General features: G+C 44.1%; 1 protein-coding gene and 1 long non-coding RNA gene across 4 annotated transcripts; one reads left to right on the forward strand and one right to left on the reverse strand.

The window, feature by feature from the left end:
* On the forward strand, nt 1-27,247 carry BTD (biotinidase). 3 transcript variants are annotated; one of them, XM_026496975.4, is made up of 6 exons: nt 1-108; nt 2,476-2,632; nt 5,039-5,126; nt 19,469-19,733; nt 24,711-24,860; nt 25,819-27,247. In XM_026496975.4, exons 3-6 carry the CDS (start codon nt 5,047-5,049, stop codon nt 26,989-26,991), a joined length of 1,668 nt encoding a protein of 555 aa, XP_026352760.1. In that variant the 5' UTR covers nt 1-108; nt 2,476-2,632; nt 5,039-5,046; the 3' UTR covers nt 26,992-27,247. The 3 variants fall into 3 exon arrangements, with proteins under 3 accessions (XP_026352760.1, XP_057171837.1, XP_044239322.1); XM_057315854.1 differs by lacking the exon at nt 5,039-5,126; XM_044383387.3 differs by lacking the exon at nt 5,039-5,126 and having other exon boundaries at nt 31-183.
* On the reverse strand, nt 18,928-24,070 carry LOC113253919 (uncharacterized). Its single transcript, XR_008960604.1, has 2 exons — nt 21,512-24,070; nt 18,928-19,930 (listed from the first exon to the last, which is right to left on the reverse strand). It is a non-coding gene; the product is annotated as an uncharacterized LOC113253919 (long non-coding RNA).

A 27,247-nucleotide genomic window follows, 5' to 3' on the forward strand; every position in this document is an offset into this window, starting at 1 on the left:
ACTCCTTCTCCAATCAGAACCGTCCCGTTTCCCCAGCCCCTCCAGTCGCCGGGTCAGAGCGTCAGAAGGAGGCGGGACTAGCAGGAGTCTGAGGCCTACGCCAAGCAGGTGAGGAGCCAGACCTCGGAGGCTTCTCGCCCTTCTCTGATTACCGTCCGGAGCCGTGAGGGGGTGCCTGCGAAGGCAAGTGGCGCATGCGCATAATGGGGCAGCAGGAGGGCTAGGAGGCTGTGGAAGGGGGCGTGGCGCGCGGCCCCCCTCCCCCCGTTCCCCCCTATGCCTTAGGGGTTGAGGGCAGGCTTCGCAAAGGCTGCTGGGACCCGGGTGGGCTGGGTGGAGCCTAGAGTTGTGCAGTGTTGTCTTTGGGTCCCGTTGTAGTTCAGCGTGTTGTGTCCTAGACGTTTGCTATGTGCTTCTTTGTTCATACACTCTTTTGTAACTTTGAAGAAGTTCCACAACTATGCAGTTCGTGAAACATAGGAATTAACTAGTACACGTTAATTCATAAAAGGATGTGTATGTTCTCTATCCCAATATTAGAGAGGACACCGAATTTATTTATTTTTTAAAAGATTTTATTTATTTATTTGACAGAGAAAGACAGCCAGGGAGAGAGGGAACACAAGCAGGGGGAGTGGGAGAGGAAGAAGCAGGCTCCCAGCGGAGAAGCCTGATATGGGGCTCAATCCCAGAACTCTGGGATCACATCCTGATCCGAAGGCAGGCGCTTAAGGACTGAGCCACCCAGGTGCCCCTGACACCGAATTTATAAGCAAGAGACAGAAAGTAACTGCTCACACCATTTCTCAGAATCCCAAACTTGTACTCTTAGGCTACAGGAGACAAGGAGGAACCCTTGAACCTAGTTACTTTAGGCAGGCTTGAGCTCACGACCCTGAGATCAAGACCTGAGCCAGTATCAACAGTTGGATGTTTAACTGGCTGAGCCACCCAGGCGCTCTTGAACCTAGTTTGTTTTGGTCATTGTTTTCTTTAACTCTTGCTACTCACACACTCTTCCTCTCCACTCTCCCTCCGTTTTTGTCTTTTCCAAAATCAGGAAATGTGGGTTTTCATAGTTCTTAGATTCAGTCCCTGTCGACCAGTCCCTGTAGCTGATAGCCTTTTAAAATGCATTTTTGAGGGGCGCTGGGGTGTCTCAAAACAAAACAAAACAAAACAAAACAAAACAAAACAAACAACAACAACACGCATTTTTGAGCCAAAAAAGATGCTTGCAATATGTGATTTCTGTGGGTGTGGACTCCACAAGTCATTAAACCATCTCCATAACAAAGAGTGACTTTAAAGTTTTGAGGATTTTTGAGTGTTTTAAAGCAAAAAGACAAGAAATATGTGAAAGGTAAAGAGAGGAGAGGACAGTGGGTGATGGATAGAGAAATGAATGAAAAGCATTGAAAGTGAAAGGATTTTTAAACCCAGAGATTTTCAAACCATAGTCCTGGGCCCTTTCAAAAGGTCTTCCTTTCACCTCCCACCGTAAGCAGGAGAGAGTGTGATAGTGGCCTCTTTGGATTCGGGGACTAGCCTATGTAAGGTAGCCAGCCCATTAAAGAGGGAGATTTCTTTGATGGCTCAGAGCCCCTCGAAAACATAAATGCAAATCTTGCATTCCACTCCAAAGTGTATCCATATTTTAATATAAATATTATCTTTTTATAAGGTAAAATAAACATGCAATTAAATGTACAGATCATAAATGTTAAATAAGTTTTGACAATTCTATATACCTATGTAATCACCACCCAAAATAAAAATGACATTTTAAACTACCTGTCAAGTGAAACTGACATTCCAGAAATATGCAAAATATTCTTTGTGTGGCTTTGAGTAGTTCTGTTCTTTGTCTCCTGTCTCTGTTTGAGAAGCATGGACCCCCCCTCCTCTATCAGGTAGTATTGTTTATATTAGTACCTACGTGACAGTCTACTCCCATTGCATCAGAATCAGTTGGAAAACTTTTTAAAAATACAATTCCTTGGGCCCTACACCATATTTTTTAAATTAGTGTGTTAGAACAAGTTAGGCACCTATATATTTTCTAAAGCTGCTATGTTATCTTGATTTGCAGCCCGTCTTGGAACCACTAGCTCTGTACTCATGCTAGAGGCATACGTTAACAATTAAATGTATGATTGCCTGTTACCAGAGTAATACTGATTAGTTTGGATTTACAGGTTTGAGGCTAGTTTGACACTGGCATCACAGACTATATAGGTGGTTAGAAGTTGATGAACCTTGTGTCTACTTCTGTGTCAAAAGAATCACGTAAAAAAGCACTCCATTTAAAGCGTGGTGAAAACTATACTATGAATTGGAACAAAGCCCCTGAATTCACATTAACTGGTTTTGCAAAAAGGATAAATTCTCATTTGACTGGATTTTGTCCTTTAGCAAAGGGAAAAGTCAGTGAGACTGTTTAAACTTGCTTTCACCTTTCTGTCTTTGGTTCAGGGTGCAACGTTCCACTGTTCACTTGGTCTGATGACTGAGCAGAAGTGATGACGGTCCTCCTCCCCAGGATTAGCAGGCGCTGGGAGCAACTCCTTTCAATCCAACTGTGATTATAGGATTCTTTGTGATTTATCCAGACCCCTTCCATGCAGACTTCGTAAGCATTAACCATATTCTTTATTACTTTCATTGGTGGTAGACATGGAATTTTATTTGTTGGATGTTTTATTGGAATTTTTCATTTGCTTTTGTTTATCCATGGAGGGAGGTCAAAGAAGGAATAAGTCTAATTTTTTTAAAAAGAAAAGGCTAACATAATGATAATATGCTCTCTAAACAGGAGAGCCGGTCATCAAAGTGTACAACTAAAGTAACCTGAGTCTATTGGGAGGAACAGGGAGAGAGAGTCAGCATCCCCTTCATTAGGGATGGCCTGTGTTTCCTCCAGCAACCTGGGTTTTTTGGAGGAGGCCTGTTTAGACAATCATCCAGTATATCAGGAGGGAGTTTATCAGCCTGATTAGTGGCCAGACCTGTTCTGCAAGAGCTCCTTAAATCATGTCCCGATTTAGGGCCATTCAGGGCTGAATATAGGGTACCTCAGTTCGTTTGCCCTGTTTCCTGCAGAAGATATCTGATAGATCTATATTGAGGCAATGCAGTGTTACAAAAGAAGATCAGTTCTTAAATTTTTCAATCCAAATTGTTTCCAGTGGGTTAAAAAGGCATGCCATGGGAGAGACCTTGGGAACCAAAGAAGCCTAGAGAAGGCCCGTTATCAAAAATTGCTCCCGACCCTTGGGTAGTGTCCCACGCAGGATATGTCGGGGGTTCTGGTGTCCAAGCAACCAGATGTGCCCCTCCAACGAAATCACTATTGATCACCTTCCCTGCTGTAAAGGCCCCATAGGAGGGATTGCCTGCATCCCCTCTCTTCCCCACTGCATTCTAGACTACAAATGGGTATTGGTGAATATACCAAAATACTGTGCCCTGCCACGCTGTGAAAAACCTGCCATTTCTAACCCATGGAAAACACCAGAAAAGTTTTACAAGGGGAAATTACCCAAGTTAGTAACTTAAGTAGTCAGTAGAGGACCTTGATGAAAAACAGTAAAGGTAGAAACCCATCATGATCTCAGCAGCGTTCCAACACATAGAGTCCTGACAGCCGACCTCCCTAGGAAAATGGCCCCGGTGGGGTTTTCATTTAATCAGATACTAGATTCGGCCAGCTCTGAGTGGAAGTCTTGTGGCCTGAAGTGGCTAGACCAGAGATGTGAAGGGGATCACATTAGACCAATGAGGAGGAAACCTCACATGGGAGTCTTAAGATTGGCAGGCGTCCTAGTGACTTTAGGAGGCTGTCCCAAGCCTAAGGACAGGAATAAAGAAAAACAAACAGAAGGACAGGAATAGAGTGCATCAAGTTTCTGGGTCTTATACCATTCAGGCCAGTGTACTAATTTCCAGCCAAAAGGCAGGCTTTTCCCTCACTAGAGTAGCCACGGTCCAGAGGATTGCAGCCTGAGCAATCGAAGTGAAAGCTGTTCGAATAAGAGCCAGCATACTCCTTGAAAAGCCCAGGAAATGAAACTAAAGGGAAGAGAAGAGGAATTACTAGTCGAGATTGCACAGTCTCAGAGTCCAGATGAAAGCACTCGCGCCCCACGTTGGGTGCTAAAATAATGATATTTGGAAGAGTTTTGGGTGCGAGAGCGAATGGCTAAGAATTCTTGAGACGAGACTTTTTGGTGCAAAAAAGTGATTTTATTATAGCAGGACCTGTGAGCAGAAAGAGCTGCATGGGGATTGTGAGGAGTGACTGATTATATACTTCTAAGTTTGTGGAGGGAGGAGGGATAAAGGTAAAGTAAGTGTCTAAGGAATTTTGAAGCAAGGCTTTTAGGACCTTGTGAAGATAAGGTTATTTTTAGTCTTTAATAAAACATAAACATGAAGGCATTAAGACAGCCATGAGTTCCTTAAGGAGGGCCCCGCTCTGCACATCTCAGGGATCTATCAGTGGGCTGCAGACTGTAAGGAGACCTAATTTAAGCTGCATTTCTTTTGCCTTTGTTCTCATCAGCTTCTAAAGGTAGTAGTAATTCCTGGGGCCCCCAAATTATGATAGTATGTTTTAATTTCAGTAAACTAACAAGGACAGTAAAAATCCTTGAGATTATTTAAAGCACAGAACACCAGCTGTACCTCTGAGAAATTCTCTCACAAACATATTTTATCAAGATGGGAAGAGTTTGGATATCAAATGAAGAAATGAATTAGGGTTATTGGTGATGTAATATAGAATGGCTGAAAAGAAAATTGGCTGAAATAAAGGAAGGGAAAACTGAAACCAAATATCTTAAATACCAATGAAAAGAAAGCAACGATAACAAAAAAGGGACATCTATGTAGAACACTGTTTTTAAAACCAACTTCAAAAACTGTACAGCAGGAAATATGCTATACGAAATACATTAAAATAAACAGTAGAAAATAGACTATATAGTAAAATGGTTCTTTGAGTAAAATAGGTTAAATTGATTTTGTTTCCTTCTAGTTAAATTTATGGACTGCAAAGTACCAAAGCTCAGAAAGAAGCTTGAAGCAAAACCAGTGAAAAGCAGCTTTATTATTGAGACATCAAGGTCAGATTGAATGCCTCTTAGCAGGGGACCAGTGCTGGGAGTTTTTCCCAGTTGTCCTGTGACCTAGAGAAAGTTGGGGTTTCTGCCCTTGGCTTGGATGGGCAAGCAGCTTTGCTCCACATTTTAGTGGCCACCCAGACCCAGAACTAGAGCTGGAAGCACCCTGGGGCAGAAACTGATGAAACATTGTTTCCCTCTTTTAGCTTTATCTTCATCCATTGTGTGTTTGGCTGTGGGTTTTGTTTTTGTTTTTTAATTTAGGGTAGTTTGGGGCCCCTCGGTGGTTCAGTCGTTGGGCATCTTTGGCTTGGGTCATGGTCCCAGGTTCCTGGGATTGAGCCCCGCATCGGGCTCCCTGCTCAGCGGGAAGTCTGCTTCTCCCTCTGTCGCTCCCCCTGCTTGTGTTCCCTCTCTCACAGTATCTCTCTCTGTCAAATAAAATCTTAAAAATAAATAAATAAATAAAAATAAAAAAATAAATTTAGGGTAGTTTAGTATCAACAACCATTAAATCACTAATAAACATGTTTACTTCGTGTAAAGTGCAGCAGAAATGGTGACAACTCTCTGTCATGCTATGAAGACATGGGAGATTTATCTGAAATGGCTTAGAAATGGTACTCTAGTACTTCTCAGTGTGATCGAACTCCACACCTGGGGGTGGCCTGCACTGGGTATGGTACCCCGTAGTTAAATGTTTCTGTTTTCATGTTTCTTCTGTTTGGCCATTAGCCTTCATTACACTCCCCTTCCTTTAGCTTTTTAAATTGTACCTTATTGTTCTGTTTGCTTTTAATCTGTTTGCTGTGTCAGCAAAACAAAGAATCTACTCTAGGGCAGAATCTCTGACTGATTTCCAGGGTTCGGAGTTGAACCGCTGGGGTGTAACCCAAGTGAGGGACAGCTTCATGATGAAGAGCTTAAGCTCTTAAACTTCTGTCTGTATCATAACCTTTGAGTTATTGTTTTATTCACTCTAAAATTTGTTTATATTTAACATTTATGACAACTTTCAGACACATGAATAGGAACAGGAATTGATACATACACATGTACCCAGCTCCCAGCTTAAGGAATACATTAAAAAGGGGTGTCTGGGTGGCTCAGTTGGTTACACGTCTGCCTTCGGCTCAGGTCATGTCCTGGGATCGAGCCCCACAGCGGGGCTCCCTGCTCAGTGGGGAGTCTGCTTCTCCTTCTCCCTCTGCCTCTCCCCCAACTCCTGCTCTCTATCTCTCTCTCTCTCAAATAAATAAACAAAATCTTTAAGAATTTCCCAAAATATCCATTGTCCATCATGGTATAGTTCATTCTTATCCCAGTGATCCATAATGTCATCTCTGACATATATAAAGTTTCCATATATGTGAGGCCTGTCTCTGGAATCTGCTGTTTTTACATCCCAACACCAATCCTACACTACCTTAATTTCTATATTTTTAAAATAAGTCTCATGTTGGCAGGAAAGTCCTTCTACTTTGTTCTTTTGAAACCATCCTGTCTGTTGTAATTAGTGTCCTATGCTGCTATAACTGATTACCACAAACTTAGTGGCTTAAAACCACATAAATTCATTATCTTACAGTCCATAGTTCAGAACTCTGCAGTGGGTCTCCCTGGGATAGTATCAAAGTACCGGCAGGATTGCAGTCCTTTCTGGAGGCCTTAAGAGAGAATCCGTGTCTTCTTCCTTCTAGCTTCTAGAGGCTTCCCACATTCATGGCTCCATTTTCAAGGTGAGCAATATCAGGCCAAAATCTTCCCATGCTACCATCCCTCTGGTTCTCCTTCTTAGACTTCTTTCACTCATAAAGACACTGGTGATTGCATTGAGCCTACCCCCATAATCCAGGATAATCTCTCCATTTTATAGTCAGCTCTTTAGCAACTTTAATTCCCCTTTGCCATGTAACCCAACATACTCACAGGCTCTGGGGATTAGGATGTGAACATCTTTATTATTTTTTTTATTTTTTTAAAGTTGGGCATTTCTTAAAAATATTTTATTTCTTTATTTATGTGACAGAGAGAGAGAGAGAACAAGCTGGGGGAGCAGCAGGGAGAGGGAGAAACAGGCCCCCCCCCCAGGGCGGGGAGCCCACTGTGGGGCTTGATCCCAGGACTCCGGGGATGATGAGCTGAGCCAAAGGCAGCCGCTTGACTGAGTCACCCAGGCGCCCCAGGATGTGAACATCTTTAAAGGGCCATTATTCTGCCTACCAGATCTATTCTTGGCCTTTTTCTCTTTCATGCATATTATATAGTCAGTTTATCAGGTTCCATAAATTACTCCTTGGGATTTCAAATGGAATTATATTGAATTTATAGATTAATTTGGATAGAACAATGTCTTTATATTTTTGAGTCTTTCTTGCCATAAGCATATCCCTCCATTTATTTTATTCTTCCTTAATGTCTTCCCATAAAAATATTTCATTATACTTATATTTATTCCTAAGTACCTTGCTTTTATTTATTTATTTGCTTTTTCTAGTTTTAGGGGGCCTCTGTATTAGAATGCAATTAATTTTCATATGTTGGCCTTAAATTTAAGTATTTTACTATACTTTCTTATTAATTATAATTTGCTCATAGATTCTCTTGGGTTTCTTTGTAGATAATCATATCATTAGTGAAAGTTTGGTTTTTTTCTTTTCTTATTCCTATATCTTATATATTTCTTTTTCTTGTCTTAATGTACTACCTAGGGCCTCTAGTACAATATAGATAAGAAGCATTGACAAGTGGCATTTTGTTTCATTTAATCTGTTAATACAGTGAGTTAAGTTGGTATACTTTTTCATATTAAATGTTTCATCATTCTTGTAATAAACCCAATTTGGTCATGATGATGATTTTCTTCTTATACATTGCTTAATTCAATTTGCTATTATTTTTATTTAGGCTTTCTACATTTGTGTTTAAGAGTGAGGGTCAACCAGTATTTTCCTTCTTGAGCTATCCTTATAGTGTAGGTATCAAAGTTATACCATCTTTTTAAGAAATTTTGGGGGGCACCTGGGTGGCACAGTCGGTTGTGTACAACTCTCGGTTTCGCTCAGCTTGTGATCTCAAGGTCATGAGATGACGCCCCGCACTGGGCTCCGTGCTCAGCACAGAGTCTGCTTGGGATTCTCTCGCCGTCTCCTTCTGCTCCTCCGCTCATGCGCTGTCTCTCCAAAACAAATAAATAAATCTTTAAAGAGAAGTTTTGGGAAAAAAAAAAAAGAAGTTTTGGAACAGTTTGTATAAAATATGTATGTATAAATATCTTCATATAAAAAAGATACAGTATATATCTTTTTCTTTAAGGTCTGGGAGAATTCCCCTGAAAAGTAGACCACGATTGGTGCTTCTGGGGAAAGTCTTTGAATTTAATTTTTCTTGGGTAATAGGTCTGCTCTGGGTTTTTTTTTTTTTTTTTTTTTGTCTTTTATTTTCCTAGAAAGTTTTGGTAAATCTTATTTTCCTAGAAAGTTTTGTTTCATCCACGTATCTCTTCAACATACATTTGTTCCTGAACATCAAATAATCAGTTCTAAATCTTTGTAATGTTCCCTTTTAAGTTCTTCTTTATGTTCATGTGCATATTTGTTGCTTTTATCCTTGATCCGTCTTGATGGAGATTTGTTTAATTTCACTAGTCTTTTCAGAGAATCAGTTTTGGACTTGAGACTCTTTGGAGAAATGATGAGTTCCAGACCTGAGCCAAGAAATGTGCAAGAGAAGCTTGGGACATAGTTTGATGTCAGATTACAAAGAAGCTATTAGAAACTTCTAGGGTCCTATCAAGAGGAATCGATAGCCAACTCAGAGAGGCTGGCCAAGGTTGGGATAGTTCCGAGTTTCAATAACAATAATAATTGCAATGGAGAGAAACTCATCAAATATGTTTAGATATATGAGTTCATAAATGATAGTTTTAAAAATTGGTCGCCTTCAGACAATAATAGAGAACCAATTCATTATCTTGAAAACTGATTTTATAAAGAATGGGAGAGAGAACCTAGCATTTATCCTGCCTTTCCTATATGCACTGTACAACTAGATAATGGAATTGCAGATAAAAGAGAATGTCTTTTATGAAAAGTAGTCCAATTAATAAATAAAGCATAGTGATAGAATTAGAAGGCCAACATTTTGCAACCCCCAGTGAATAGATAAAGGCATTAAGTATCAAGGTTTTGTGCTAAGATTATGAAGAGAGTTACACACGTGCCTTGTGATGAAAATACACAATTAACCATCCATAGTCTTGCCAAAGGGATGGTCTCTGAGTCTGACTCAGTCTCTGGATCCAGCTACCAATTTACAAGAAATGCCAAGGAAAGAGGAAAAGTTTGAACCTCACCACGCATTTGCAATAACAAAATCCATTCTTTTGGAAAATCGATAGGCCCAACGACCAGGCTTCTTCAACAAGTTGATTTTATGGTAGTACAAGGGACAGAAAAGAAACTTACAGATTAAAAGAGACTTAAAGACTCTATCAATGTTTTTAAATAGGAAAGATTAAACTATCATGCCTAAGGATGCACACTGGGTGAAAAGGCTGTTGTTGTTTTTTTTAAAGGAAGTGATAAGTGTAGAGGTCATGATAGTGGTTGGTTGGTCACTTATGGGTAGCGTTGCCAGATTCAGAAAAACAAAACAGGACATCCTGAATTTTAGATAGGCAATAAATAATTTTTAGCATAAGGATGTCCCAATATACTTGTTTATCCAAAAGTCAAGTTTAACTTGGCTTCCTGCATTTTATCTGGCAAAACTTGACCTTACTCAAGATGGTAAGATAGCATTTTTAAGTTTAATTTTATTTATTTGAGAGAGAGAGAGCACAAGCAGGGGAGCAGGATAAACAGGTTCCCTGATGAGCAGGGAGCCTGATGTGGAGCTTAATCCCAAGACCCCAGGATCATGACCTGAGCTGAAGGCAGAGGCTTAACCAACAGAACCACCCAGGCACCTGGTAATGTAGCATTCTTGCCAGCCTTCCTTGTAGCTGGGAGCGCTCAGGAGTCCCCTTAGGGGCCAGGGCAATTTAAATGAAGTCATTGGGCGGGGCTTTGGGGAAAGCTGATTACACTGACAGATACCCTCCTAGTTCTTCCTCAGATGCTCAGCCCAGCGGAATTGGGTGTTGGAGCGGCAGGAGTCTCTCTCCTTGAGAGCCTGTGCCTTGGATTGTGAACTTCACAAGTTCACAGGATGGCGAAAGGAGGCCAGAGGTGCGCATTTGCCCTCCTCTGGGTTAATCAGGCTCTGATACAATCTTGATCAGTTAGCTCTGGTGAAACCGTTACTCTGGAGGGCAGGCCACTTGAAGAAGAGAATGCTCTGGCTGCTTTCCCCTTCTCCGTGCCAGAAACAGGAGGTTTCTTTCCAGTGCTCGCTGTGAGAACGTGGAGCTCCTGGAGGTGAAACTCACAAAAGCCTGGCCCTCCTGCAGTATTTAAACCTGGTGGGATCCCCTGAGCCTCCAAAGTTTGTCAGTGACAATTGAAGTTTCCCTGTGCTGGTCCTTGTCCCCATGGAGGTTGCTGCTGCAGTAAGGGTGACGCTTGGCATCCTCCCATCTGTCTCTAATTTCCACCTCAGTTCCCTGAAGTCATGAAGACGACTTGTTGGTTTTCAGATCGTTCAGGGTTTGACTTACCAACAATAGGAGGGCTGCTGCTAGGCTCCTTGTACGCCAGCCTATATACCAGACGTCTCAGCTGTTTATTTTTTTCTCCTTGTGTTTTTCATTTATTGGCAAAACAGGGTAACATTGAAGAAAACATTTTCAGCCCCCATAAGATGACCTGCTGTGTTTTCGTTAATTCACATTCTTTTCCAGGCTTTGTTCACCTGTGTCTGTGTTTGATTTAGCTATTCTCACTGCAAATATAGGAACATTTTTGTTGTATGTTTATTTAGCACGTCTTAAATACAGTCCATCAGCAGAGTCTTCATTACTGTCTTTTCAGTGTTTGCTTAATGTTCTACCTGGTTTATATACATGAATTTTCATAACTTTGTTCCTATTGACTATTGTTTGCTTCCAACTTTGACCTGTCGGGAGTCAGTTTTCCGTGGTGTCCATTTATTGAACACTAAGTACTTTACGTCCGGTATTTTCATTTCTGACTTAGAGATGAAGAAACGGAAGCTTAGTTATCACAGATAATCTACTGAAGCTTAGGAAATGAGTAAATCAGACCAAGACTTGAACTCGGACATGTTGAAACTCAAAAGCCTGTATTCTTACTTCCATGATATGCTGTCATTTCAACTAACTTGTTTTTGGAACGACTCCTAAGATAAAGTCCCAGAAGGAGACTTTACAGAGAAGGAATTCATAATAGGCATTACAGAGAAGAATTACAGAGAAGGAATTCATAAGAGGAATTGTCAAACTGTTTTCCCCCAGTAAAGTTATCACTTTACTAGTTTATTTTTTTTTTTCACATTTAATGCCTTGGAATAGTACCAATTAATGTGTATTTTGTACCTAAGTTTAAAATCTTTCAAAGTGTTTGTTGATGATTATTTTCTTCTCATTTCAATGTGCTCCTGTTCACTGCCTGTTGATACCTGCTGTCTTGATGTTTATAGTTTGCATGTAAATTTTTGTCAATCTGTTTCTTCTATTATGTTAACTGCTTTAAATTTTAGAAAGTGGTTGAATCAAGTATCTGATATCAGATTCTAATTTATGCTAGTTGTCCTATCCTTCAATAGTTAACTCTTGATTTTGAGTTTATTTTTGTATATGGCCTAAGATGTTTAAACTTAATTCCAAATTGCTTATAATTCAGGGCGCCTGGGTGGCTCAGTCAGTTAAGTATCTGCCTTTGGCCCAGGTCATGATTCCAGGGTCCTGGGATGGAGGCCCACATCAGGCTCCCTGCTCAGGAGGGGACCTGCTGCTCCCTTTCTCTCTCTCTAAAATAAAGAAATAAAATCTTTTTTAAAAATTGCTTGTAATTCAGTCATCCCAATATCACTTATTCAATCAAATGCTTCCTCCCGTTATTTTGAGTGCAGTAACAAAAAGAATGTAGGCTTTTGGACAAAATCAATTTGAGTTAAATCCTGGCTCTGGATATTGATCCCCTTCAAGTTTAGGAGTAATCTCTTTCGGAAGAAGAGCTAGACTCTTCTCTGCTTTGCCCCTCGTGCTGAGGAATGTAGCACCAGCCTATGATGGAAGAGTCTGAGACCTTCCCATCCAGCTCTACACCTCCACCAGCCTCAGAAAGCCCTGCACTTGGGGGACCTGGACCCTCATGCCAAGTAAAGCTGGAGGACGTAGGAGGGCCAGTCGGAGGTCTGGAGGGCATCAGGCAACAGGGCTTGTGTTAGTAACCAGGATGCAGCTGTGGCCGAGCTAGGACCTTTGCCAGAGGCACGCATGAAATTACTGGTCTAATCAAAACAGAAGAAAACAAACACGCTTGGTGCCTCCAGGAAGAGAGAGAAAGGTGGAGATACTGACCATTTCTTTACACCTTTACCATACCATGGGTGGAGAAGACAGAAAAGTTAGTGAATAGGCTGAAAGGTCACTGTCATTCTTGACTGTGCACTGCGCTCTAACTGAATACCACTGACCACCTGCCTGTGCTGTGGGTCACCCACACGTTCCCACCATGCTCGTGTCAAGAGTATCCTCTCTAGATACTCAGAACCCATAGTACTTGGACCCATTTGCTGGCCTTTTGCTGTCTCTCTCTTGGTGATCTTGACTGTGCCTCCCCCAAATATATACTTCCTGGCTTCTCCACGGGAGAAAGTAAGTGGACTTTGGCACATTTTGTCTAGTGGTTTGTTTTGCTTTCGCTTTTTTGTTGTTGTTGTTTCTTTCACATTTCCTACTATCATTCATTTTTAGTGTTTCCAGGCTATTTTATGGAGGGTTGTTCTTTTGCCTCGGGGAACATGGTTCTCTGGCTGTAGTACCCATCCGCTCGTTTGCCTCGGGGAACATGGTTCTCTGGCTGTAGTGCCCATCCGCTCGTTTGCCTCGGGGAACATGGTTCTCTGGCTGTAGTACCCATCGGCTTGTTCTTCGTGGTCTGCATCAGGGGCACCTCCACCATCGTGTTGGTCCTGGGATCTGGTTTTTCATGGCTGAGCACTGGCGCATAAGAGCACGGGTGATGGACTTGTGGTGATGTTTCACCCTCTCCCCCTTAGAGATGTTGTGTCCAGACACTTAATATCACAAAGAGCCTTGACGTTGTCCACATTTCTGAGCACATCTCCCTGGAAAAATTTGACCTGTGGCCTTGGGACAGCGTGTGTTCCATGCACGGGTTGTGTTTCTCCTAGATGTCCAGCCTTCAGGTCTTCATTGTCTAGAAGGTGGTTCTTCCAGTGACTCTAGTTTCCAACAAGGAAATGGAGGAGAAACTTCCCAAGGGCTTTGAAAAACAATTTCTTGCTGACATTCATTGAGGCTCATTTCAGAGAAATTGATGATCATTCTTGGAGGATGAAGAAGGTGAAGCCTAGCTGGAAGCTGTAAATATTCCAGAAGAGCAGAGTGGCCGCAAATGGCCCTGTCATTCTTTTCTCTGAAGACTGGCAGCAGAAGAAGCCTTCTCTGGCCCTTTCCCTGCTCCCTGGCCAAAGTCTCTGGACCACAGTTTAAGACTTCCATCCTCAGTGATTCAGTTTTGATCCCTAAGTATTTCAGATATGTTTTTGAGAAGGAAACTGATATATTTTTGCAGAACATAGGAGATTTTTCAGATTACCTATGTATTTATCTATAAATGTATAATTTAAGTTTATAGATGGATTCTCTATTTATATAACAAAATATCTATCTATTGCCCTTGTTGTATTCTTTTAAAATCAGGAACTTTATTTAAACAAAGGAAACACTCCACATCCTATGGGGTGTACCGCTGTGAGAGAAAAAAATTGCAACAAATTTACAACTCGTGAAAATAGAAGATGCCCTAGGTCCTGGAAGCATGGCAAATAAAAAACAGCTTTCATGAGGCCCACATCTTGGAAAATCAATTTTTTTTTTGTTTTCACTGTAAAAGAGATAGATGAAGTGTTATCAATGAAAAGGAGAAGGAGAGGAGGAAAAACAGTCCATTTACTGCTTAAGAATCACTTTGCTCTGTATTACTGAAGAGCAAACCAACTTGGGCTGATGATCCTCAGTTTGTCCACACGGTGGCAGTGGTGAACCTGTAAACTCGGTCTCCACTGGGCTCTCTCTGTCCACCCAAGAAAATGAAAAACAAAGCACCTTCTTGCATTAAACACCTGGGCATTTCAGGGAGAAGTTTTATTTGACTTAAATTATGAAGGTAATTTCCCATTTCAGGAAAAGAGAGATGACTTATAGTTAGGTTCAAGTGTCACGATCTTCCAATTGCTCATTTGGTGTCCTAAGATAAACTAGTCAATGAGATAGATATAGGCCCTCATCAAAGGTCAGGTCCAAAGTTACACTTTCGTATGTCAGTCTCTCTTTTTTTTTCATAATAGGTGGAATTTTTTAAAAAGTGAAATCACAACTTAGCAGGTCAGTTCAGAAGACTGGGTAATTTATTCGCTGTTTTAAGTTCAGCTTTGACTCTTGACGTCATCATCACTGGCCACTCACAAGTGTTTACACTTGACATTTCCAATGGAGACATCAAAAGTCTTGTCGGTGGATAGGTTTCCATGAAACTGTCCAAGCTAACCCACTGTGGGGCTTCTTATTCCGGGGGCCAGTCATGGATCAGCTCACGACTAGCAGCGGCAGAGGGGAGAACCAGAAAACAAGAGGCTTTCTAGGAAATAAAAGGTCTCTTTGGGGATTTCTTTAAATTCCGATTATCTAAATTAGGTGGAGATTGGACATTATCTCGCCTTACATAAAAGGATCCAGACAAGGATATCCCGACCTTCATGGGAAAAAGTTTTAAACTGTTTGGAACCTTACAATGTCTTCGGGGGCCTTCTGTCAGATACACACAGAAACATAGACCGAGCTGGTTCCTTAATGACTTGGCAGGTCCCTCCGGCTTTGTTCCACAGGATATGCCATTTCCTTTGCTGACTTTTGCTGCCTCTTTTCCCAGTCCTGGGTCTGTTATTCTCCCTGACAAGTAAAGAATGACAAGAACTTTAATTAAAATGATCAGTAGTTCTATATATAAATTTCTAAATGTGTATACCTGCCTCTGAAATTATCTTATTAAGAGTACTTTAATAATAATCCTTTCATTTTATTGCAAAAGATACTTTTGTAATAGTATGGCGAGGAAGGAAATACAGCTAATTATCAAGATGAATCACTTAGCAGCGTGGAAGTAAAAGTTCGCGTGTACAGAAATAACTAGTGACTGACACGTTAGCAAATTTCCACAAAATAGACTGCCATGTAATTTTGACTTTGATTTCTCTTTCTCACCGACCACAAGAACCTGCCTGGCCAGGATTAGGGTCAGAGGAGTATTTTTCCTGGGGAAATGCGAAGCAGGGGCTTCTCTGAGGCAGTGGAAAGATCGGATGCTCGCTTAAGAGGTCACTGTAGCCAGTCTTTCCCCACCGTCAGTGAGTTCCTGCCTCCTCGATCATGCCTGTTGGCAGGCTATAAGGTCTGTGGCTTTTCCTCCACGTGAGGTGGGGAGTCACTGGAAGATTTTGAGCAGAGGACTGTCGTGATTGACTTAGGCTTGAACTGGATCTCATGGGCTGTTCCAGCAGGAGGAGAAGGGGAGAGGACAGGGCAATTGTGGGAAGTGTGAGAGAGCAGGGAGGGGGCCTGCTATTTCTCTCTCGGACTTCGTTTTTTCCACCTCCCTCTGCTTTGGGCTCCAGCCCAACTGCTCTCCTTGCTGTTGTCTGTTTGTTTTGTTTTTAAAAGATTTTATTTATGTATTAGAGAGCATGTGCCAGGAGCCTGGGATCATGACCCAAGCTGAAGGCAGACGCTTATATGACTGAGACACCCAGGTGCCCCATCTCCTTGCCGTTTCTTTTTCTCTTCTCTTCTTTTTTTTTTAAAGATTTTATTTATTTATTTGACAGAGAGACAGCCAGCGAGAGAGGGAACACAGGCAGGGGGAGTGGGAGAGGAAGAAGCAGGCTCCCAGCAGAGGAGCCTGATGTGGGGCTCGATCCCAGAACACCGGGATCACGCCCTGAGCTGAAGGCAGACGCTTAACGACTGAGCCACCCAGGCGCCCCATCCTTGCCGTTTCTTGAAGCCACTCAGCAGGCTCCCTCTTGGGCCTTCTGACCCAGCTGTTCTCTCTGCCTGGGACACTCCCCCCAGGCATCCACATGGCTCCTCTCTCACTGTTGGCAGACCTTACTTCACTGAGGCCTTCTGTGACCTCCTGTTTAAAATTGTCCCCCACCCAGGCCAGGCTCTCCCTGACCCCTTTCCTGCCTTTATTTCTCCTCTGCACTTGCTGCCATAGGACATCCTAGGGATTGATTTGATTGTGGTCCGTGTCCCCATCCATCCTGAGGGGGCGCCAGCTGAGGAAGGGCCGGGCTGGGTCGGGGCTGTCCCCGACACCTGTGCCTGCATCTGGCTCACAGTCAGGTGTCGCAGGATGTCTGTAGTGAGCACCCTCCTGGCTCTGCTGTTTCCTGGCAGGGGGATTCAGGGCACCTTGCGGGCCCGTGCCCCCGTCTCAGAGGTTTGTGGTGGCAGAGTGGACAGAGCAGGGTGTGGAGGCACATGGTCACCTAGATGGGGCCTTGGCGCCAGGCTTTCCTGCAGTTCAAGCTTGCCTGTCAAATGCTCTCCGATGGAAGAGGATGTGTACCCACCTTTTCAGGCTAAGCATACACCTTTACTCACCATTTTGTTTATCGTCCAGGTCCTGGCCAACTCTAAAGAGAGATCTGTTGCTGGGTTTCCAAGAACGCCAGGACTTCCAGAACCTTCTTGTGCCCAGGGAGCACCCACACCCCAGTCCACCTGTGCTTTTTGTCGTGAGCCAGCGCCTGGGAACCCCTGGAAACCAGGTCTGGATGATGTCCCTGTCACCCTCTCCCACCTGGTATGCCCTTGCCTCGGGCCTTGTTCAGTTTTTCCTGAGCCATTTGTGTAGTGCCAAATTAAGAGGGAAAGCCAGCATTTGCCAGTTTGGTTCCACTGGCTGCTGTTTCCCCACTCTTCAGAAGGGCGAACTGTTGTAGCTATTTTTATTATAATTCCTCATTCTGTCCTACCTCATTAAGCTTGCTTCTTTCAAGCATGAATCCCTGGTAGAATCTGCCTAACCTCTCATTATCAGCCCACCTCTGTTCACACACAAATGATTGCCATTTACAGCTCTCCTACTGGGCACCTTTTGTAAATAATCTAAATTTTATTTTCTCAAAACAGAAAGAAATGTGGTATCTTGCCGGTTCCACAGTTTCCTGGTTTTACTACGTGGCAGGTCCGGAGACTTAAACACATGTTCTCTATCCCCAAGTAAATCGGTGACACACCACTCTTAGTTGAGAACAGGGGACATCGTGACCACCGCTCTGGGCCCCAGGAACTCCTGACCAGACTCCACCGGGCACTCTGGTTCGCACGCACAACTCTCCCCACTCCCAGGCTCAGTTTCCCCCCCTCTTAGTGAGGCCATTCCCTAATACTTGAGCAATACAGGGAATGTGTCTTTGAAGATGAAAGTGCCCCCCCCCTCCCGGCCACTCCCCATTATCATCATTATGGAGCCAGAGGAGGAATGGAAACTAGATTTTGAGACTTAAAGTTATTCCTTGCTGGTCTTCAGAGGCAAAATTCAGATAAGAGAGCTTATCAATTATACTTTTGTTTCTTACTCAAAAACTCATGACTGCTTACTCAAAGGCGCCTTGTTCTAATCTTCAAACATTGCTCAGTGTCCCAGATGAATGGCACCAAGCCCGGGGTGTGGTATTTGCCGCACTTACCCCCTGGGGCGGGAAGGAACAGTGTGAGGGGCAGGCGGGAGGAGCCCTGCTCAGCCTGAGAAGTGTTTGCTTTTGCGAGGATCCTGACTGAGCATCCCTAGTCCTTGTTCCGTTGTGGAAAATGCTTGTGGCTATTTTTGTTTCTGGAACTTATAAGAAAAAAATAAAAGGAAATTTGCGGCCTGGAGAGTTTGGTTTTAAAAATGCAAACATGGGAGTTATGAGTCAGACTTGGACAGGGTGTCGTTGTCTTTTTAAAAAGCAGAGATACGATTCCTTGACTTGCCCCTGTTATCTTGATGTTTAATCTGGATTCCTGGGCACTTGGTCAGCCCCAGAACCTCTCCACAGAGCAAGTGGCCCGGTCTTGGCACAGCCTCTGGTGGATCTGTGTGTGGAGGGGAGGGCCTTCAGCTGGGAGGCCAGGCTGCTTTTCAAGGCAGAATTGGATGATTCGCTGCAAGGCACATAGTAACACACAACCATTAAAAATAAAAACTGTTCTTGGGGAAAAGGGCACACAGAAATGTCATTGTCACTGACCTAATTTACCTCTAATCTCTTAATGGTAGGACCTACAAAGCCGAGTTTACTTTCTAGAAAAGTCTAGTGTGTTTTCTAGAAAATTCTAGTTTATTTTCTAGAAAATTGCATTTTATCACTGCAAAAGGATTTTATTTCCAAATGATTACGCTTTGGAGCAAGAGTTCTGGAATCGCAGAGACAGAGGCTGAGAAGGTGATGATGTGCACTGATAATAGTAAATTCATTGAGGAGGAAAAAAGTGCTTTGATTGGGAGACTTCTTTTTACCTGCCCGTAACAGAGAGTAGATACTGGCATTTAAGTAGAAGTCAGCAGCTTCTCTGCACCAAATAAAGAATGCTGTGCTAAGAAGGACTTACCCTTTATATTTATTACTGGCCAAGGAAAGACCGGGAGAATTTCAATCCATGGGATTTTTATGGCCAGGAAAGCCGAGCCGTATTACTGGGATCACAACAGTCAGAGCCGGTGCGGATGGTCGGCGTGCTTGCGCATGTAGAGGGCAGGTTGGTGGGATGTGGACCGTGTCCCAGCATTATGTAAAATAACCACAGTAATCATTCTTGCCTGAAACTTAAGTGTGTGGCCAGGAAGGCGAGTAGTGACGTGCTGGCGTCTTGCTGAATCCTGGGTAAGAAAATCGTGGCAAACACTGCGTCTGTTTTGGAAATGTTCTAAAACCAGACTCACACCCTGAGCCATTTTAAATGTAGCTCGCTACGTGTTTGGAGAGAAACACATACTCTTTTATTAGGCACATGAAACAAATCTTTGAGCTGCGGTATCACGGTGGGGAGGTTTAATTGCTGGGACTAATAAATCACAGCTGCGAAAGTTACATTCTTGGCAGGATTCTTTATTCAGCTGTTTTCCCCTTGTCTCCTTACGTTCCAGATTTACGGTCTGCATTATGTCTGGAGCCAGCCATCAGCTTGCTCTTTTCCTCTGCGGCTGTTACGTGGTTGCCCTGGGAGTCCACACCACGGAGCCACGCGTGGCCGATCACCATGAGGCTGAACACTACGTGGCCGCCGTGTATGAGCACCAGTCGATCTTGACTCCCGACCCGCTGGCTGTCATGAGCCGCAAGCAGGCCTTGCAGCTAATGAACCAGAACCTCGACATCTATGAACAGCAAGTGATGATCGCAGCCCAAAAGGCAAGAAATGCTCCAGGGTGGACCCCCGGCTTGTCTGGTAGAACAGGGCAGATCGCTCTTTGGCTCTCGGTCGGTGGTTCCTGCAGCCCCTCTGGAAAATTAGTCCAGCTGCTAAAGCGGAGCAGAAGTAGTCAGGTGGCTAGGGGATCGCCACTCAGTAGTCCTTGGATCAGCCGGCCTCGGCAGCCCTCTGGAGCCTGTGAGAAATGCAGAGTTTGGGTACGGCCCCAGACCTGCTGAGTCAATCAACATTGTACCGAGATCCCCAGGTGCTGCTTTCCACGTCGTGTCTGAGAAGCCAGGGCTAGATCCCTGGTTCTCCAAGTGGCTGTGCAGAGGGACTGCTTGCCCAGTGGCTGCCTGGGTCTCATACCCTCAGAGTCGGAGGGGCTATGGGCTTGGTACTGGGATTTTTTAAGGCTCCTCAGTGGATTCCCATGCACAGAAAAATCTGGAAACTACTAGGCACGAGGGTCTCTCATGCTCTCTGAGGCACTGAAAATAGTAGGCATCTGCAGGCCTGCTATTTGCCACCTTCGGATTATTTGGGGCTCGTTTCAGGTCCCTGTTCCAGACCATGAATAGTCTGAGAACTCTGCAGACATAACGGAGATGGACAAAGGGAGGTCCGTGCCAGCCTTTGTGAAGGCTTCCTGCTTGGCCCACACGCGCCGTTCCTGCCAGGAAGGGTGGGGCGCAAGGGGAAATGTGGGTGCCAGATGTCACTGCAAGAAAGTGCCCTGTTGGGAAACCCATAACCGAAGGGAAGTTTGGACTCTCACCGGGTGGTGGGGAGCCCAAGCGCTTCTGCGTGAGGAAGCCCTGCCCTGCCTGACAGCAGGTAAAGCCCATGTGAGCACAACCTCCCCTGTCTGTGAGCGTAGAGGCCAGAACGGCTTAGGCCAGTAGGCCCCGCCCCTGGCGGCCCCTGTCTTTGTTCAGGGCGGTCAGGATGGCCAGGACAGCCACTCTCTAGTGCTACATTTAAAATTCTAACCCATAATATATATGTGTGTCTGTGTGTGTATAAAATTATAGGCTATTTTTAAAAAAATATACACATGTATAAAATATTGGAAGGGAACTTAAAGACCTGGTCCAGCTTCTTCTGATGAGAGACGCTTCTCTCTTGTTCAAACCCCACATCCAGTTTCTCCTTTAAAAGCCTTCTGTAACCCACCACTCACTGTCTCATGAGAGAGTAGGGACTTCTGGCAAGGTCTTCCTTTCAGTGAAAAATGGGCCTCCCTGCAACTGCCTCCCATCGTTCTGTCCTCTGAACTAAACAGAGCAGACTGAGGGCCTGACCATGACGTGCTGTCTTCCACAGATTTGAGGCCGGCTGTTGTGACCCAACCCCCCCCCCCCCAAACCCGGCATCTCTCCCCTAGGCTATAAATCCCTTCTACCAAACACTTTCCAGATTATCTGTGTGCTCAGAGCTGTAGGAAGTTCTCCCTATTCTGAGGAGGGCAGGGGTAGGAGATCTAGCACCATTCTCATTGGAGACATTGTCCCCAGAACTGTTGATAGACACATCTCACTGTGGATTCGTAAGGCATTTGCTGTCAACACTGCCGAGCCTTTTTCAGACACACAGACACGCATGCTGCCAAGTGCCATGCTGTACTTACGAAGTTAACGTCTTTAACCTGAGCGCATGACTTCACATTTCTGCTGTGAAATTTCATCATTCCAGCCTGTTGGGCTATTTGGGGATCTTTACCAACATCTTACATATCAGTTACCTTCACGTCATTCACACATTCGATACACACCTCATTGATGTCTGTGCTGAAGTCAGTGTAAAAAAATCCCAGGCTGTGCCCTCAGACCTCCCGATGACACAGATCCACTCCGGAGCGCTCCGTGCAGGGGAGCTTGCTTGCACAGCGCCAACACATCAGCCGCCTCGTGCTCCTCCATCCTGTCCATAGACTGTTCTAAGATGTTTGCAAACACCATTCTGAACCCCGGAGACGGCGACTGTAGTATCCCCTGCCTTTTGAGAATCTGTCCGGAAGGACACCTCTGCCGTGCTCTTGAACCCATGCCGGCTGCGTCGTCTTCTCTGTGTGTGGTCCAAGAGCAGGGATGAAGTTGGTGGTCTGATCATTTTTAGTGCTTCCAGACGGCTCGGCTCCCTTGTGGTTGTATGTGTTAAAGCAACTTCTAAGACACATTGATGCCAAGCATGTGTCAGACCTTTGTATCAAACTTGCTGGAAGGCAGGGGTTCCTGAACAAGCCAACTGAAGTACTTCCCTCTTGGTAGAGGTATTTATGGGGAAGCAAAGGAGTCCAACTACAGATACTAGGCTGGTCAGTCAACTGGGTTGGCAACCTGAATTCCTCAGGAGCTCTTGGTCTCATTGAGGTCCCTCAGAGAATTGCTCGTTTATCAGGAGTGCTGATTGCTTTCTAGATGGAGTGGTAATCACAAATCGCATTAGACCCAAAGTTCTGCCCTGGCTCAGGTTTGGTTCCTCTTCTTATTCCTGGAAAATATGTATTCAGGAAATGCAGTTTAACCTTAGTATTAATCTAATGTGTACATAACTTCAGTGCTGTTGTCCAAGGGAACCAGTCAACGTTCTCAGAGTTTTGTTTTTAACAAAGGAAAACATTTGTCCAAGTATAATTTTCAAGAAGTTAAAAACATGCCTCTAATACAAATATAGGATGGACACGTCATTTAACTAATTGATTAATAAAGAAATCAGTTAAGATGGTAAAGCTGGTTAAAAGAGCATTTCGGGGGGCGCCTGGGGGCTCAGTCAGTTAAGCATCTGCCTTCAGCTCAGGTCATGATCCCAGGGTCTTCGGATCAAGTCCCGCATCGGGCTCCTTGCTTGGCGGGGAGCCGGCTTCTCCCTCTTCCTGCCACCCCTGCTCTCTCTCTCTCTCTCTCTCTCTCTCTCTCTCTCGCTATCTCTGTCAAATAAATAAATAAAATCTTAAAAAAAAAAGGCATTTGAGGAACAGAAGTGTATTAGTCAGCCAAATGAAGGTTGAAATTAATTTGCGAATCAATACAAAACTAGCTAACATCCTAGAGGGCAATGCCGTTATCATCTTTGAGGTGATCTTCTATTAAATAACAAAGCCAAACAGTGATACATTCACTAAAGAATCCTTGAGCCTGTTAAACAGTACCCTAGTATATGTTAGAAAGGCAGACATTCTTCATCTTCGTTTCCCATTTTGCAATACCTCTGCTTTACAAGATGCTGTAAGATGACCAGTCTCACGCTCTCCTGGAGGGGTATGCGTGGCACCGTCTCTCTGGAAGGCTGTTCGGCGGTGTACAGAACGGAAAACTCTTCATCTCCTTGAGCCAGTGTTTCCACTTGTAAGACTTCATTCTAAAGAAATAATCAGAGATCCAAAGACTTGTGAACAACACTCATTCAGTAAGTGTTTTGAGCACCCTGGATGCAGATGGTCACCAAAAGTTGGGAACAATATAGACAGAGACCCACTGATGAACTGTGGTGGCCTCTTGAATATAGCGTAGCCATTGCAGATGATATTTCTGACGGGATCCGTGTAGTCTTGAGGCTCTAGGTAGTGCGAAAAGTCAAGATGGAAAACGTGTCTTGTTTTATTATTTGTAATATTTATTATCTCAATTATACAGAGAAAAAATGAAAAACTAAACTAATATTAACTAATATTTTCTGAGTTTCCTACAGTTCAACTTTTGAAGCTTTTTAACCAGAAAAAAAAAATTATAAAGTTTGCAGTGTGTCTTATTTTAGATGATTCAGACCTTCTCTGCCTTCCTCCTCCACCTTTCAAGTTGACATTTTAAGCTGTGTACCTGGAGAGCAGCAGGAGGAGGCCCTGATGCTGAGAGCTGAGGGAACCCCACTTGTTTGGATCTCATTAGGTTATTGCAGACGTCACAGGAGCCCCAGGCTATCACAGTCAGGGAGAGGGTGTCTCCAGGTGTGGGACAAAGCCTGTTGGGTGGTTAGATTTCTGAAGGGAGCCTCTTGATTTCCAGTTGGAGAACTGCAAGTTAGAGCAAATCCTTATTTCTATGCCGAAATCAACACACTTGACTTTTTCCCACCAGCCCAGTGGGTCCCAAACTTGGCTGCGTATTAGAGTCACCGGGGAGGGGCGCCTGGGTGGCTCAGTCGTTTAAGCATCCAACTCTTGATTTCCACTCAGGTCATGATCTCAGGGTCGTTGGATCAAGCCCTGCATTGGGCTCCACGCTCAGCATGGAGTTTGCCTGGGATTCTTTCTCTCCTTCAGCCTCTGCCCCTACCCCTGCTCTTTCTCTCTCTCAAAATAACTAAAATCTTGAAGGAAGGAAGGAAGGAAGGAAGGAAGGAAGGAAGGAAGGAAGGAAGGAAGGAAGGAATAGAAAAGAAAAAAGAAAAGAAAAGAAAAGAAAAGAAAAAAAGAGAAAAGAAAAGAAAAGAAAAGAAAAATCACCCGGGGATTTCAACAGTCAAATGAAACAGACTTTTTAGGAGTGGGACCGAGCACTGCCCCTAAGCAGAGTGTTTTTTTCAGAAGCTCCCCATCTGATTTTTAGTGAGTGGAAACCACTGGGCTGGAGACACCCCATCTGTGACCTAGCCCAGTACCCGAGGCCTTTGTACTGGGTCCCCTCCTCCACTGCACCACCAGGAACTCCACACCCCTCCTGACTGTCTGCTTGGCCAACGCCCGCCTTCTGCTCCCCTCCCACTCATTCCCTCTCTCCCTGACACGACCTCAGGTATGGTTAATGGTTGTTTCTAAAGCCCTCTTTGTTCCCTCACAATTAGGCCAAATGAGAAGGCTTCCCCAAGACTAAGATCCCCAAGGAGAGTCCAGCCGCCCTCTTTATACCTCTGGGTTCCTGGCACAGAACAGCTGCTAGATGGCTGTCAGACGAGGGAATGAAAGAATGAACAAATGAAAGAAGGTCTTCCTGTTATCTGATAACATGCGATACTTTGATGTTTCTGACTTACAGGGTGTACAGATTATAGTGTTTCCAGAAGATGGCATTCACGGATTCAACTTTACAAGAACATCTGTTTACCCATTTTTGGACTTCATGCCATCTCCCCGGTTGGTCAGGTGGAACCCATGCCTGGAGCCCCACCGATTCAATGACACAGAGGTACGTGAGGGTCCCAGCCTTCCTCCTCAGTAGGCTGAAGGCACGCAGAGATGAGCCACGCCAGGGGCCAAAGCCAAGCCATGTTAAATGAGACTGAAAGGAGACCCTAGGATCCTAAAAAGGAAAGCCAGGCTCCCCAAACTCCCTGTGCTACATTTTCATTCTGTTAAATAATATCTGGAACTACGGGGCCTTTACTCATCTCTGGGTTGTTCTATTTATTAATTACACAGGAAATCCATGAATATAGGCTTAGAAAACAAACGAATCAATCAGAAGTAAAAAACAAAAAACACGGAAGTCCATCTCCACACACACCCCACTCATCACCCTACTTCTCTTCCTACAGAACTGCCATCAGCAGTCTTTTCTATACGTCTCATAGTTACTGACATCCTCTTTTTTAGCATGCTGTATGCTTTTTATTAAAAAAAACTCTTGCTATTATGTGGCAATGAATATCCTTGTACATATATTTTCGTAAATATGCCCAAGTTTTTTTGTAAGGTAAGAGTCCTAGAAATGGAATTTCTCAGCTACAGGATACGCACTTTTTAAATTATTTTGAAGAGTACCAAATCTCCCTTTTAAAAGATCTTTATTTCACTTTACTTCCCTAGTAATAGTCTGAGTGCCTGTTTTCCCACCCTTTGGTCAATGCAAGATAGAATAATCTTTTGAATTTTTGCCAGTCTTATGAAGGTTCAAAATGAGAGCTCATGATCTTAATTTGCATTTCGTCGTTACTAATCTGGTTGAGTATCTTCTCAGATGTTCGTATTTGTTCTTCTATGAATCATCTCTTCATATCCTATGCACATTTTCTGTAGTGTTTTTTTTACTGATTTATGATAGCTGTTTACATATTACAAACACAGTAGAGGTACTTTTCTATTTTAAAATTATAAGATAAAAGGCAGGATTTAAAAAAAATTATTTATACTTTTTTTTTCTTTAGGTCCTCCAGCGCCTGAGTTGTATGGCCATCAAGGGAGATATGTTCCTGGTGGCCAATCTTGGGACGAAGCAGCCTTGTCATAGCAATGACCCAGGGTGCCCAAATGACAGAAGATACCAGTTTAACACGAACGTTGTGTTCAGCAATAACGGAACCCTTGTTGACCGCTACCGCAAACACAACCTCTACTTTGAGGCAGCTTTTGACACCCCTCTCAAAGTGGATCACGTCATCTTTGATACCCCCTTTGCTGGCAAATTTGGCATCTTCACCTGCTTTGATATATTGTTCTTCGACCCTGCCATTAGACTCCTCAGAGACTCTGAGGTGAAGCACGTCGTGTACCCGACTGCCTGGATGAACCAGCTCCCACTCTTGGCAGCCATTCAGATTCAGAGAGCTTTTGCCATTGCGTTTGGCATCAACTTACTAGCTGCTAACATCCACCACTCGTCTCTGGGGATGACCGGAAGTGGTATACACAGCCCTCTGAAGTCATTTTGGCACCATGACATGGAAGACTCCAGGGGTCATCTTATAATTGCACAAGTAGCCAAAACCCCACTGGGTCTCACTGGTACAGAGAACGCCACGGATAAAATGGACCCATCCCATAGTAAGTTTTTAGAACTCCTGGCCGGTGATCCATACTGTGAGAAGGATGCTCAGGAAGTCCACTGTGACGGAGCTACCAAAGGGAACATGAACGCTCCTCCCACATTTCACTCTGAGATGATGTATGACAATTTCACCCTGGTCCCTGTGTGGGGAAAGGAGGGCTACCTCCGCGTCTGTGCCAATGGCCTCTGCTGTTATTTACTGTACCAGAGGCCCACTTTGTCCAACGAGCTGTATGCCCTGGGGGTCTTTGATGGTCTTCACACTGTGCACGGCACTTACTACGTGCAAGCTTGCGCCCTGGTCAAATGTGGGGGTCTTGGCTTTGACACCTGCGGGCAGGAGATCACAGAGGCCACAGGGAGATTTGAGTTTCACCTGTGGGGGAACTTTAGTACTTCCTATATCTTTCCTCTGCTTCTTACCTCAGGGATGACCCTGGAAACCCCGGATCAGTTTGGCTGGGAGAATGACCACTCTTTCCTGAGGAAGAGGGGGCTGTCCTCTGGCCTGGTGACGGCAGCTCTGTATGGGCGGCTGTATGAGAGGGACTAGGGCGGTGTGGTCCAGGCTACAGCTCGCAAACACTGGGACCACCTTTCTGCCCATCGTGGGGGCTGTGGGATGAAGTAGGGAAGGCTGAGTCCCCCTACTTCCTCTTCCATGTGAATTAGTGAGTCTTTTCTGGTATTCTCTGCTCACATTTATTGTTTCCAAGCCACATCTTCTTACAGCAAGTCTCTCATTTCACAATTGGGTTTAAGAGCTAAAACAAAAATAAATGTCAGTTTATATTTTACACATCCACAAA

The sequence above is a fragment of the Ursus arctos genome, unplaced genomic scaffold (genome assembly GCF_023065955.2).
Source record: "Ursus arctos isolate Adak ecotype North America unplaced genomic scaffold, UrsArc2.0 scaffold_20, whole genome shotgun sequence".
Lineage (NCBI taxonomy): Eukaryota > Metazoa > Chordata > Mammalia > Carnivora > Ursidae > Ursus > Ursus arctos.

Coding starts and splice junctions, on each gene's coding strand:
- BTD (XM_026496975.4), top strand. CDS start 5,047: ATGGACTGCAAAGTACCAAAGCTCAGAAAGAAGCTTGAAGCAAAACCA. Junction 5,127..19,468: donor TTTATTATTGAGACATCAAG/GTCAGATTGAAT, acceptor CTTACGTTCCAG/ATTTACGGTCTGCATTATGT. Junction 19,734..24,710: donor TGATGATCGCAGCCCAAAAG/GCAAGAAATGCT, acceptor TCTGACTTACAG/GGTGTACAGATTATAGTGTT.